General features: G+C 32.5%; 3 protein-coding genes and 1 pseudogene across 4 annotated transcripts; 2 read left to right on the top strand and 2 right to left on the bottom strand.

Annotated features, from left to right (window-relative positions):
- LOC109334728 (GDSL esterase/lipase At1g28600-like) lies at positions 369-3,328 on the top strand. Of its 2 annotated transcripts, none has more exons than XM_019570638.1 (5): positions 369-622; positions 727-959; positions 2,059-2,217; positions 2,352-2,625; positions 2,990-3,328. In XM_019570638.1, exons 1-5 carry the CDS (start codon positions 379-381, stop codon positions 3,253-3,255), a joined length of 1,176 nt encoding a protein of 391 aa, XP_019426183.1. In that variant the 5' UTR covers positions 369-378; the 3' UTR covers positions 3,256-3,328. The 2 variants fall into 2 exon arrangements, with proteins under 2 accessions (XP_019426183.1, XP_019426184.1); XM_019570639.1 differs by having other exon boundaries at positions 727-960; positions 2,069-2,217.
- On the top strand, positions 4,948-7,385 carry LOC109334589 (GDSL esterase/lipase At5g45910-like). The gene is made up of 5 exons (XM_019570437.1): positions 4,948-5,406; positions 5,631-5,849; positions 5,956-6,104; positions 6,225-6,498; positions 6,995-7,385. Exons 1-5 carry the CDS (start codon positions 5,157-5,159, stop codon positions 7,225-7,227), a joined length of 1,125 nt encoding a protein of 374 aa, XP_019425982.1. The 5' UTR covers positions 4,948-5,156; the 3' UTR covers positions 7,228-7,385.
- LOC109334586 lies at positions 7,673-9,081 on the bottom strand (annotated as a pseudogene).
- LOC109334587 (phospholipase A1-II 1-like) lies at positions 11,411-13,758 on the bottom strand. The gene is made up of 2 exons (XM_019570436.1): positions 13,016-13,758; positions 11,411-12,245 (listed from the first exon to the last, which is right to left on the bottom strand). Exons 1-2 carry the CDS (start codon positions 13,709-13,711, stop codon positions 11,661-11,663), a joined length of 1,281 nt encoding a protein of 426 aa, XP_019425981.1. The 5' UTR covers positions 13,712-13,758; the 3' UTR covers positions 11,411-11,660.

The raw sequence follows: 14,918 nt of genomic DNA, 5'->3' as shown, positions 1-14,918 counted from the left end.
CTATTGGCTGTCTTTAAAAGTGATGGGTTATATTACTCTATAGGGAAGTTTTTCTCTTCAACAACATAGGAAAAAAAGTAAGTGATGATGTTTTTTCATTTCTAGAGAGGGAATGTATGAAAAGGAAAAAGAGAAAATAATCTGATATGACACTTGTATCCTATCTCTTAGATATAATGATGAGTTTAAAATTTATGCTTTATTAATGTAATTTTTTTACAATTTTAATACACTATTCACCATTAATTATTGTTTGAGAGTTAATAATAGTTAACATATGAATGATGAATGATTTATTGACCATGTAAAAATACACTTTTATATATATATATATATATATATATATATATTAAATCCTATAATGATATAATACCAACCATGTCTTCTTCTTCTGCCTATTTGTTGCACTTGTTACTACTACTACTATTCAATGTTCCAAGCACTATTACATGTTGCTACACTTCAATTTTCAGCTTTGGAGATTCCATTACTGATACTGGTAACTTGAATTTCATGTACCTACCAGCAAATCCCGATTGTTTGGTCCCACCTTATGGTGAAACCTACTTTCAACACCCCAATGGAAGATGCTCCAATGGTCGCCTTGTCATTGATTTCATTGGTATGTCTTACCACATCAAAATTCAACCTTTATATGCAACTTTTACTTTCTTCTACTTGTTGTTGTTGTTATTGATGCATGTTACTGGTTTTTATTGGGTGAAGCTGAGTATTTGGGGCTTCCATATGTGAAACCTTATATGGGTTTCAAGAATGGGGTTGTGGGACGTGAAAATATGAAGCATGGGGTGAATTTTGCTGTTGCTGGAGCCACTGCGTTGAAGAGTGATTTCTTTGAACAAAAGGGGTTTGATGCTGATGCAAGTTCAAACTATTCTATCACTGTTCAGTTAGGTTGGTTCAAGGATATCTTGCCTTCTATTTGCAATTCTCCTTCAAGTAAGTCCCACTTCCATTTTTCAATATTTTAACATGTTTTTCAAATAAAATCACAAAAAAAAAATCAATATATAGTCGTGCTTAAATATCATACGACATAGGTTGATTTATGGTAAGTTTTTATTTGTTGCAAGTCATTGGAAATTCACATTATATACTTTTAGCTTAACTAACTGATGTAAAAAGTGTTTTTGATTTAATTATTGATTATCTTCCCCTCTCAACAAGGGAGTTGAGATACTCTACGATAACTAAGAGATAAATACATAATAAAAAAATATAATATAATTTGACACTTTTATTTATAAGATATAATGGAATGATAATTTTATTCTATATATAAATATAAAATTAGTCATTTGTCTTTATGGGATCATCTGTCCCAAAATTAGTGTGTTCCCATGTCCCAAACTAATAAGATTTTTTCAAGTAATGCACATATGTTACTTTAAGTTTTTTAAAATTTTCTTTTTAATGAAGTGCCAATTTTTTATTGAACCGGGACAGGAAAATAGGACAAGAATGGAAACATGTGATATCTGTACCTATCATTTGAGGGGATACTTTCGCCTCAAGAGGGTGGTAGTTTTATTAGTTGGTGGTGTTTCCAATGAATTTTAAATGTTCATTGGAATCTATCTTTAAAATGGTTCCTTGAGGCCTAATACAAGTAAAATAATATGGGTAGTAAATTTATTACAAAAATCATAGAAATTTTTTCATGTGGATCAGGAAAATTGTGGTTACAAGTTCTCATATTTTATGTGTGGATTTTACGAATAAAATTGATTTTTTGAAAATATGTAAAACTTAATACCCAAGGTAGAACAAAATACTGATTTATAAATTTATTAGAATCTATTGTTCAGAGTGGAATTTATGAGTGAAATAATATATACATGTGATTCAACAAAATTAAGATTTTTGTTCACTTCATTTACCTTAAAGCATTTATAAGATAGTTTTTCTATAATTACCACTTTGAAATAAATTAGTACTATATACACTATTGTCATCTATAACAATTCAGTTAAATGATCTTAAAATTTGGTAAGCAAGGATTCATTCTCTTTCTTTATCTTGATATTATGAGTTTCTACTCTTGCAGGCTGCAAAGAAGTTTTTCAAAGCTCCTTTTTTATTGTGGGACCAATTGGAGGAAATGATTTTGGTTATCCATTGAGTGGAAAAATACCACTTGAAGAGTTTAAAACTTACTCATCATTAATAATATCTACTATCACTTCAGTAATCAGGGTAAGAATTTCATTTGGCATTAGCCTCCAATATTTAACCCTTAATCTTTTAGTTAATCTCGGGATCTGGTGAATTCTTATACTACTAAACCAACATCTTATTGTTTTTGTCGGTTGATTTATTAATTTATGCAGGACTTGCTTGATTTAGATGCTGTGACTGTTTTAGTTCCGGGAAGTTTTCCATTCGGATGCAATCCATCCATTTTAACAATATATGAAACCAAAGATGAAGAGAAGTATGACCAAGGTGGCTGTTTGAAATGGATCAACGAGTTTTTTGAACACTTCAATGAGATGCTTCAAACTGAAATAAATCGTCTTCGAGAGTTATATCCTCATGCCAACATCATCTATGCTGATTATTTCAATTCTGTATTGCAGTTTTACCGTTCTCCACAACAATTCGGTAATTCTATGATTCTATCCTCTTATGTCTTAACGTTTTAAGTCAGTAGTACTATAGAAATTAACTTGAATACTACCAAAAAGTCAGTAGTTCAATTTCTGCGAAGGACACTTGTTAGGAGAGACAACCACATACCTAAAAAAAGATCAATTACTTACCGATGAGGCGAGAGGATATTATCAGTAATACCTTAAAAAAGAAATTAACTTGAATCAATAGAACACTTGAAACATTTGCCCATTTGGTTAGGTAATTAGTTATCTGGAGAACCTGCATGATATGATGTTTCCTTTCAGTGTGTCACTAAAACATGGCTTCTTGTTATGTAAGAGTGATACTGTGATATGCTTCAAATTTATTGCAGGTTTTGGTGAAAATGTTATAAAAGTTTGTTGTGGAAGTGGAGGTACATACAATTACAATGAAACAGCAATGTGTGGTAGCTCAGGGGTGATATCTTGTGATGATCCATCAAAATATGTTGGTTGGGATGGTTATCATTTAACTGAAGCTGCATATAGATGGATAGCAAAGGGTATATTACATGGACAATACACCACTCCTAAGTTTAGTGCTTCATGTATTAAATCTGTGACCTCTGCAGATTTCAATAAAAACCCAATGAAGTAAGAAGAAAAACATTGTATTTATGTGAATCCTTAAACTTGGTCATGTTAAAGAATAAAAAGCAGTTTGTATGAAAGGTCTGTTAGTTTGAATGTTTAATGGTACAACTTACCATTTGAGGATCTGATTGCCAATGATATTGAAAGATATGCTAACAGGCAAATCACTCTATTAAATTATTGAATCGGTTGTCGTAAATAAGTATAAAAGTTATCATATATGTATATAAGGATTTGAGTGATATTAAGTCGTTCAACTAAGAATTTGGATTGGTTAAGTTCACTGTTACACTAAATTACGATTTGGTAAATATTTAGAATAAAGATGTTAGGATTAGACTTTACTATTCATTATCTAAACACACTTGGTTTAATAACACTTGTTCATCAAACTATGATTCTTTCACTAATAAAACTAAAATCTCACTGATATTAACCACTAATTTCTTAGATGATTAATAGCTTAAAAATAAAGCTCTATTCCTAACAACTCTAGTCACAAGATAAAGAATTATGATACATAACAAAAACTCTAATCCTAGTAACTATGCTTGAAAAATTGAGAATTATGATATATATTTATTCTTAGTAACTACATTAACATTAGTTAACACAACTTTATTCCTAGCAACTTTGTGTTAACAAAATTGAGAGTTCTAAGTTATTAATTTAGATCTATTCCTAATAATTATACTAACAACATAGAAAATTGACAAATTGATATAAATCTATTCCTAGAAATTATAACAATAAGATGAACTATTACAAATTGTTGTGCAATAACTCATATTCTATGGAATTGGACTTTTCTCCAGATAATAGTAATATAAGTTATGGGTTTGGCGATGTAAATGAGTTGGGTTAGAGAGCTATATATTTATGTGTTATATAAACCTAAGAAAAAAAGAAAAAATAACCATAAACACAAATCCTTATTCTCTAATTCGTAGTAATATATAGTCTCGCCTCTCAAAGCTCCCGGAGACATGGACACAATTGGCCGAACCTCGTTAAAAAATTATGTGTTATGTTCTCTTTTACTATTTGATTGTTTGCTTGTTCCCAATAATTAGTATCAGAGCAGATGGATGGCTCAACCAAGTATTGAAGGGACAAGTGGTTGATAGATCCATGTGGGATCCTTGTGTCGAAAGTCTTCGCAACAAGAGGGCATGTTCCTTCGATGGAAGGACAAGCCAACGGCAATGTAAGTGATAGAGAGTTGAGCTCGTTTCTGATACTTTAAGGGGAGTAATTCACACTTGAGGGGAAGATGTTGGTATTCCAAGCGTGAATGAAAAAGTATCACATTTAGTAATCATGAATGAGGCAAAAAATATATAAGTGGATTGACTCATACACCTAATAATGTCTTAAGGTTTTGGGCTAAAGATGTGGTGCCAAACCAATTTATATACTCTTTAACTCATCTACTTTTACAAAATGTGAGACTTCTTGATTGACACTTGGAATCCTCTTTATTTGTGTTTTCATTTTGTATGTTGAAGGAAAATGTTTCATGTATGTGACTCTGCAAACAACTTCTATACAACTAAGTTTAAACCAAAGTATATTTTACTTCATAAAATGAAAAGTTGTGGAGAAAATAGTCAACTACAAAAAACAATGTTCAATGCTTTATAAATCCTTTTAATATTCTCTTAATTACTCAAACAAAAATATCAAATACATTTTGAATTTTCAAGATATTTAAATAGAAAACTATTGAAATATACTTACTATTTTAAGCAAACTTTGTGATGAGAAAAAACTGGTATGACAGACATCACAGTAGTTAAAAATGAACTAAGTTGACCGAGTCTGATGGTTTACATCATATAACTCTACCTCAAACTAGTATAAGTGTTTTGGTTCAACCATCTTCACTTTTACAGAAAACACACAATGAAAACTTGTGTCATATTAATCATCACATCCTTCACATTAGACTTGTTTGAGAGAGTTGTTTCAGGTAATTCTTCTCTTCCATATGATGCAATTTTCAACTTTGGTGACTCTTTAAGTGACACTGGCAATTTCCTTGCCTCTGGTAACAAAGCATTCCTAGAATTCAACAGTCTTCCTTATGGTGAAACCTTCTTCAAAAAGCCAGCCGGACGCTTCTCAGATGGACGACTAAGTATCGATTTCATAGGTATGTAGTATAGTTATCGTATATCTTCGTCTCATCGCATACCATCTATCTACTTTAAAGAAAGTTTTGTAATAATATAAAAAGTGACAAACTACGTATTATAAATGAACTGCATATCGTACATATGATATATCTATAGCTACTACCTTAGGAGAAACACAAATTGTGGAGTTATACATATATAAGTTCATTAATAACTCACTTATAGTGAATATTGGTTGCAGCTGAGGCATATGGCTTACCATATTTGCCACCCTATATAAATGTAGCTAATGGCAAAAATGCTCAACAAGGAGTAAATTTTGCAGTGGCTGGAGCCACAGCACTTGATGCAAAATACTTCAGCCAAAGAGGAATTGGACCAGTGTGGACAAATAATTCATTGAACGTTCAAGTTGGCTGGTTCAAGAAACTTAAACCCTCCCTTTGCAAAACTAAAGAAGGTAACTTTCACCACCAAACAAAACTCTTATATATATGTGTGTGTGTCTTGGATACAAAATTTCCAATACTGAAGACTATTTTTGTGCCTTTCTATTTCTGCTACAGAATGTAATAGATACTTCAATAGGTCTCTCTTTGTGGTTGGAGAGATAGGTGGTAATGATCATAACTATGTTGCAACTGCTACTAGAAATGTTGCTCAACTTCGACCTATGGTTCCTCTAGTTATTGAAGCAATAACAAAGGCTACCAGTGTATGTTATATCAACTAGATTCCCTTTAATATAAGCCTCAATTTGTTCATAAATGTGGTTCATAGCATCATGGATAAATTTTTCATAAATCCAACTTTGTTTAATTTGTGATTTTGCTAGGAACTGATAGCTGAAGGAGCAGTGGAGCTAATGGTTCCAGGGAATTTGCCAAGTGGGTGCTCTGCTATGTACCTAACTACATTTCTTAGCAAGAACAAAGAGGACTATGATGAACATGGATGTTTTAAAGCCTTAAATGAATTTGTAGTATACTATAACACACAACTCATCGCGGCATTAAAGACCTTAAGGCGTAACAACCCTGGTGTAAGGATAATCTATGGTGACTATTATGGTGCAGCACTACGTTTCTTTCATGCACCAAATCACTATGGTTAGTTTTGCCCCTTCTTTCTTCATTCCTATCCTTCAGTGTATTACTATAGATGGATATTTGATCTTGATGCAGTACTTACCCAATACACATTTGATAAATTAGTACATGATATCACTCAAATAAATGTCATCAATCCATGCAAACACACTATTATTGCACTCTCTCTAAATCAGTCTCCTTATATATTTTCCCTTATGAGTTACTTGATGGATTTTTGTTAAAACATTATGAAAATTGTGTTTATCTTATATGATTTAATCACTTTACATGTATTATTTCGTATTTGTACTCTAACTTCTAGAAACTTTTCATACCTCGTACCAGTACTAATATGAGTAATCATACGATATCCATGCTACTTATATGAAAACTCTTTTTTATACATCTTCGATTATACATTCTTTTCGAAAATATCTCAATATCTCCATATGGGTAGGAAAAGGATCATTTTCTTTAAAAAAATAAAGTTAACTTATATACCTTGATGTTGTAGGGTTTTCTGGTGAGACTTTAAGCGCATGCTGTGGTGGAGGTGGACCATACAATGTGAATATTTCAGCAGGGTGTGGTAACATTAATTCAAAAGTTTGTCCAAATCCATCTATATTTGCAAACTGGGATGGAATTCACTTAACAGAAGCAGCTAATAAACTCCTTGCAAAGGGTTTAATTGAGGGTCCTTTCTCAAAGCCTCCCCTTAAGCGTTCTGCCTTTAAGATAGCCTAAACCTTAGATTTGATGCATTTCTACCACTGCACCAGAAGAAAATCTATATAGTGACTTCAAGATAAGATTATATATTGTACTTTATTGGATGTTCTAGTTAAATGTATTCATTAAATTGAACTGTGACAATAAATGAGTATTATCATTCATCATATCAAGTCTGGATTCTAGTATAGGAGCTCAAAGATCTCTTAAGTAAAATTGTGACACTAAAAAAATACATTACTATATGATGTTATCTATGTACAAAGAAATGCATGGTGTAGCAACTGAAAAGTGAAAAATGTTGAAATTAACACTAAACATTTTCACCTAAAATTGAGAAGCCTAACACTTGAAATGAAGAATCCCACTATGCCCATGCATTATTTTAAAGTTGTGTACTTAATGAGTTGTTAAGTATTTTATTGATTATGAATACTCAGCTTTAATATTTCTATGCTATAGGAAAGTACAAAATGCAACCATAAACAATATAAATAAAGGAATCAAACTAGTTAACTAAGAATCCCATATGGGACCAAAGGAAGCAATTCCAGCAACTTTGCATGCATTGACAACATCTCTGCTCCCTTCTGGATTGCTTGTTACCATAACCACTTCAGCACCCCAATCCTTTGCAGCATTCACACTTAGATAAGACAAATTTGGCCTACCAAGAACACAAGTATCATGAATTCTCACCTTGTCTTTTGGGTACCCACTTACCAAAGTTTTGCTCAATTCCCCTAGCCACCCAAAGCAAGCACACATCAGCTTTACATGGTTGTAAAAGCATTGAAAGGAACCCACAGATTCCTGAACCAGTGGCTACTAACAAGACCTTATCATACATGTTTACCAAATAAGGGAGTCCCGCGAAGTGCATTCGACGAACCCACATATAAGTTTGAAGGTTTGTGACCAAAGATTTTGTGAAATCACCAACAACACCAGCAAGTATCATGTGCTCTTTCTTCCCATCTGAGATTATGCCGAAGAAGGCGTGCCATTCGGATAACGGAGAAGTACTAATCCTTCCAATCATTCCAGCCTTTACTCCTCCCTCAAACTTGATCAGGGAGGCTTGGCCAGAAACGGTTGAAACTTGGACAGCAACGCGTCTAACTGTCAACCATGGCATTATTATAAGGATTGTGATGGTCACTGTAACTCAAAATTCCTGGCTTGGTATCAGCCTCGAGCCGATCTTTGTGTAGCATTTGGTTTTGGTGTCATAAGAAATCATGAGAAGGGTGAGTACCTAAAGTGAGCCCAGAGCCATCCATCCCGCGAATCGGTGACACCTTTCAAACACATTATGATGGAGATGCCGAACAAATGGTAATGCAGCCATAGAAGATAGACAAAGAAAGCCAAGAATGGCAGTAGAAACAACAATAATCTCTAGTGAAGTGTTCTCTCTATGTTCAAAATGGAGAACTAATGCATACACTAACCATGCAATAGAGGAAATACCACAACCACTATGTATGCCTCCTACACTTTGTAGAAGAGATGTGGTACATGTTTTGAGGAATAGAGGCACCCATGACATTCCTAGAATCTTCACTACAAGCCAAAACACAACACCAAAAAAGGCCTCATTTCGAGACAATGTTGAAGGAAGGATATTCACAATGGAGAACAGAGTAACTCTGTTTTTTGCATATGGAAAATGTCCTTTAGCTGCAAGAATGAAACCAGTTACATTCAAGGCCATGCAAACCATGAAAAGTTGCTTGTATACTGTGAACAACCCTTGCTTTAGAAGTATAACTGAGAGTCTTGATTTGTTCTTTTGGGCAGGTTTAGATGGTTGCACTTGCATAGAAAGTGGTTCCATAATATTTGGGTTTTGTTTCTCCATATGGTAGAGTTCTTCATGAAGGTTTTATCATCTCAGTATATTTTTATTGTCATGTTCTATGTCAGAATAATGGCTAATGGTATTGTTGGTCCAATTTGTGGAAGTATCAAAGGGTCAAAATCATTTATAGTTTGAGAGGTTGGAATTGCCAAAAATCATTCTTATATAACTCCACCACCCTTCTCACCTCACTTAGGACCTGCACAATATAATTATCAACATGGTCACAGAATAGTTCATGGAGAGGGATTAATGATGTTACATACACAAACATGGTCACAGAATGCTTGAAGGGGTTCCCATTTTCCAAACCCACCTTGAGGAATAATTTCGTTTCTTCTTATACCCATTTTAAAAATAAAATGGTACAATGATTTCAAGTCTTCCCTTTCTCTTCTATCCTCTCGAAAATGAAAACAAAACTCGCTAATTAATCTTAAAAGACTTGAATGTATTGAAATTTGAAAGCATAGTATGCAACTTAAGCCATTTCGCCTTAGTGTATGATTTATGATATTTCATCAGTATTATTGTATGTTTTATATATTAATAAATTAATATTTTATATTATATCTATCAATCGAATCCATTATCCTATTTAAATACGTTGGTTTCTTTACCTAATTATAAATATTTCCTTCATCTTATTTTACTCTAACATAATGCACACATATTAAGATAGTTATGTGTTGATTAAATCATGTATTATGACTAGATTATATTCTTTTTCTAGAATAATTAAGAATATCCCCTATCCTATACATAAAGAGTTTATTGTCTTTGAGGTGTGTGATTGTATTTGTCAAACCTTTAATTTTTAGCCTAATATGATATTCATATGATTAAATAAAGATTTACACTATTATACTAACAACAAGTTGGTTCTCTAAAAACTTATATTCATCATTATCACACTTTGTTTAGTGCAATAAAGGCAAAAAAAAAAAAAAAAAAGGAAGGAAAAAAATTAATACACCTTGATTTCCTAAAATGACAAAGAATGTGAATTTTTTTAAAAATGTTAGAGGCAATCAAAATGGAACATATTCATTTTAAAAGCACAAGACAAGAAGGTTTCTATATACTTTTTGGTTAAAATAATTATCATCTATCACAAACATATTAATCATCACCCCCAATTATTACCATCATAACTATTATTGTCATCATATTAACCATCAATATCATTGATATCATTCCGATCATAACCATCATTGTTGTCATTACCACCGCTCCAATCGTTATCGTCGCTACTATCATCATATCATTACTACCACCACAACCATAATTGTCTCGGCCATCATCCACCATCGATGTTGATATCATTGTCAATTATCATATATAACCTTGCTTACTGTTATCATTGTCACATCTACAATTACAACTAGTGTCATCGTTGCTACAAAAGCAATCGCTATCCTTAGCATCACCACCTTCAAGTCATTGACTACAACTACTATTACATAGAAAAACCCCATCACTATGATCACATTATCTATCATCATCATACTACAACTACACCTATCCCGACCATTACAACTATCACCCGGACTACTACCATAAATCTACCATTGGTGTCTCCAACTACCAGCACCCCCCATCTTTGTTGTTGCATCCACTAACCCCAAACCCCTTCTAGGTAAGTGTTGGGAATCTTTCCTAATTGATGCGGAGGCAAGACTAATGAATCTTGATAGATGAACCATTGAGGGGGTTTTTCTACGTTAAAATTGTTTGTGTTATTCTTCTACTCTTCTATATTTTCTTTATCCACTTGCCTGAGATATCTTCATATATGGGTTACAACATTTCTCTATGAACTAAGTGAAAGAAACATTTAAGTGGACTTGACAACACATCTTGACCCAAAATCTTAAGGCATTAGGTCTATGGATCCATCCAGCTATATGCTCTTTAACTCATCCATCTTTACTCAATGTGAAACTTCTTCATTCGTACTTGGAATACCCAACACTAAGAACATTTTTGTCTCTATTGTTGTAAGCTGATTATACCTCATTCACAGAGATCTAACTAGGCCATGATGTTGGGAATCTTCCAATCTGTTAGTCCACAAATTTTTATGGCAGTTATTTTGTTATATTTAACAAAAGAGATTTGGCAGCTATTTTACTTGTTAGTGCCAAAATACAAAATATCTATTAGATTTAACAAAAGAGATTAATAACTGCTAAAATACTTAATACTATTCAAGTAGTTTATTTCTCAATGGACTATATTTGCCTAACTAGCTATTAGATTCAGTCGCATCACATGGATATTAAGTAATTAAATTGACTATTCCTAAAATTTCTGATAGCCCCTTATAATTAACAATCAATCATTAACTGAATGCCAAAGCAATTACATGAATGAAACACACACAAGTTCCTAACAGTATTTTAAAATGCACTTCAATCACAATATTGTAGATTCGGGGTCTCCCCGCATTAACATGGTAACCATAATTACTAATGTATGTCCTAATTTTCAGCAATTTTCCATAATTGTAATAAACATAATGTAACCACAATTTAAAACATCGGTTCTGATGTAGACATTATCCCGAAAAAATCTCTAAAGATCAAAAACCATCCTCCTCATGATCCATGAGCTTCCATGAACCATCTTCTTGTTGAACCATACCCTTATTTTTTTCTATCCTCCATGACACAGGCACAAGATAATCATCTTTGAGAGCATCCAAGGTCTTATTCAGTAGTGCAATATCACGATGCACCTCTAGTTTGAACCCTCCACTGTTCCCTTGTGTTCCTGCAACTCCATGCAAATAAGCCTCCAAGTTATGCCAGTAAGCTGGATTCACAGTATTCTTCAAGTACTTAGATTTTGTGGTGTCAATCTTCAACACCTCACCCACATGAGAATACCCAAGTGGGGGATATTTTGGAACAATATCTAACTCATTTACTATACGTAAAGTTCTGAGGTCTTTGTATGTAGAGAATATCTTCTCAAAGTTTGGGTCACCAACTTTTGGGCTTGCAAATGCTATGGTTGTGACCAGTGCATCATTGTTGTAACCATTTGCAACTATATCCACTGCATTAAGAGTTGCAACTGCAGCTCCTAAACTGTGCCCAGTTATAGTTATGCTTATTTCATCATCTTCATATTCCTCCATCAACCTTCTCACCTCACTTAGGACCTGGATATTATAGATATCAATATTAATAAAATCAGTGTTATATTGCGTCAACTTTTTTTATTGGTCCATTATTGTTTAAATAATTAATAATGAGAAAGGGTGATTATTGGTTAATGATTTATGAAAGATTCTTATAACATTATTGTATCTATGTAACTGATTCCATATAATAGAATTAAGATTTGATTATTTTTGTTGATTCCTGATTGATTAAAAAATGACATGAATATAGAATAAGAAATTTGACAATAAATGATGAATCTAAATCTTCTATATCATATTTTTCTGTCTCTTCAGTACTAGCCAAATGATCTTTCATCAAATACCTAAATATAGTATAATAATTAATGAAAAGTTAAATGAGGTGTGTGATATTTATTATTAGACAAAATCTTATTTAATTTTAATAAAGAGACATAGAAAACTTTTGCTAAGGAGGATTTGGGTTTTACTTTGTAAACATGATTAACTGGTCCTTGTGAATTTCACTAGTGTTATGAAAGGGATTATTGATCTTTCTGTTAATTGTTTTGCCTGTAAGAAATTTTTCCTCCCTCTTCCAGATTACATGTTCCATCACAAATTAATGCAACATGATTGAATCTAATTAAGGGAATTAATGACTTTCAATTATTTGCACTATTAACATTAAAATAAGTAAACAAAACAGGCATATCTATTATGACAAAAGTTCTATAAAGAATAATCAACCATAAATTTCCCTTAACAAAAAAACTTAAGTTAAAGTTGATATGAGTATATATATTTACCTGGTCTCTAGCACTGCTTTTATTGAAAGGAGAGCGTGGATCATCAGAAGTGTAAATGGAGTACCAACCCTGGTGCACTTTAGGATCAGTGTTCTTACCAAATATATTTGGAGCAGGAACCAAACTAAACTCAAAATCATTCACCCATTCCAATGTTTGTACCGTTCCTCTCCAAGCAATAACAATATCCCTTCTCCCTAACACATCTGATCCTTCATCTGTGGACACAGCAACAAACCCTATCCAATTTGATTCCTTGCTCCAAGCCTCTCTAGACAAAGATTTTATGATAAAAGCTTCAGGAAGAGGAAGTGATGAAGTTGCATACAGAAACTTTGTCACACAATACTTGAAAGGGTTTCCATTTTCCAAACCAACTTTGCAGAAAAAGTCCCTTTTGCCATATCTGCTACTTCCTGCATACTTTGATACTTTGTCTGTGTTGAAAGCATCATATGTAGATTGTGCCATTTCTCCATAGTGAATGATGTAATGGCGTAGGTTAATGTTAAGAGGGTCTAGAAGACCCTTCCAATGGTTTTCACCACTCAGTTCATACCAGTTCTTGGCTATGTTGCATTTTGACATCATCTTCTTCTTCTTATTCTTCTTCTTCAAACCAATGCAGCTTATGATATTGAGCAGTGCTACTGCATGCTTTATATATTGAGCCAAATCAGAAACCTTGTGTTTCATGCTTCATAGTTAATGATTATCACACCTCTTCCTTGTTTTAATCTCTTTATGTTATAAGTTACAACTTCGTTGTCTGTACGAATAGTCCAGTATTAGATAAAAATTATGACAAATGACATAAATAATTTTTTAATGGCTAGATTTTCACTTATTTTTAAATTAAAAAATAAAATTTTATTTCTCCTAATATTCCCATACTAGAGAGTCTGGATAGAAATCCAATTCATTTTATGAGTTCAAATCTTTGTGTGAAATCCTATCATGAAGAGTTTGATCCTTAACTTTATATATATTATATGATATCCTTCACGTTAGAGTTGAAGAGTCTCATGGGATATCACACCTATGATACAAGAAAATATTTCAGTTTATATTATTTTGAAGGATAAGCTACTATAGCCTTACTTGATTACATTTTGTTTCAAGTTCTAACCTATACAAAAATACAAGCATATTTGTATTAAACAATATGGTTGAAACTGAATAATGGTTTAAATGGAGTAAATTATATGGTATCTTTCTGCCCTACAAGCCACAAAAGAAAGGCACAAAAATGTTAGAACTATATTAGATTTGCACAATAACAAATACATTTTTCCTTCTTATTTAGTCGACATTTAATGACAATACAAAGAAAGGAATTAAAGATTTGAACCTATTATCCATTCGTGTAATGTTGAGAATTAATTGAAATATTTGTCATGAAATTGCTGGCCTTTTCACTCTTGAATCTTCTAATTATTATAATCAAATGTTACAAAAAGATTATATTCTGATTATAGATCAACTACCATAATTATTATTATGCATATTTCTTGATGTGAAGTATTGTTCTTGCAATTAACCCCACACTGTCTTATCCAAGTGCTAAATAATTGAATATCTAATGCTTGCAAGGCTCATTCAATAAAATTGGCGGTGCCTTCACACACACATACACACACTATATATATATATATATATATATATATATATATTATAAACTTATGGTCTGATTATATATCATAAATTTATCTTTGCAATTTTATTGCGGTAAGCTAAAGTTTTGAAGGGGGTCTAATGTTCCACGTGGAGGCATGGCTGTGAAGTGAGGTTATTATGCATTTTATATTTCTGCCATGGTAGCTTGTCTTCAAAGACCATTCCTCTTTTGTTGAAGAGTACACTCTTCCTTGAGTTTGCAATTAATAATGACCATTTAAAAATG

Source organism: Lupinus angustifolius, chromosome LG19 (assembly GCF_001865875.1).
Source record: "Lupinus angustifolius cultivar Tanjil chromosome LG19, LupAngTanjil_v1.0, whole genome shotgun sequence".
Taxonomy (NCBI): Eukaryota; Viridiplantae; Streptophyta; class Magnoliopsida; order Fabales; family Fabaceae; genus Lupinus; species Lupinus angustifolius.
This window is presented reverse-complemented; position numbering and strand designations above follow the sequence as displayed.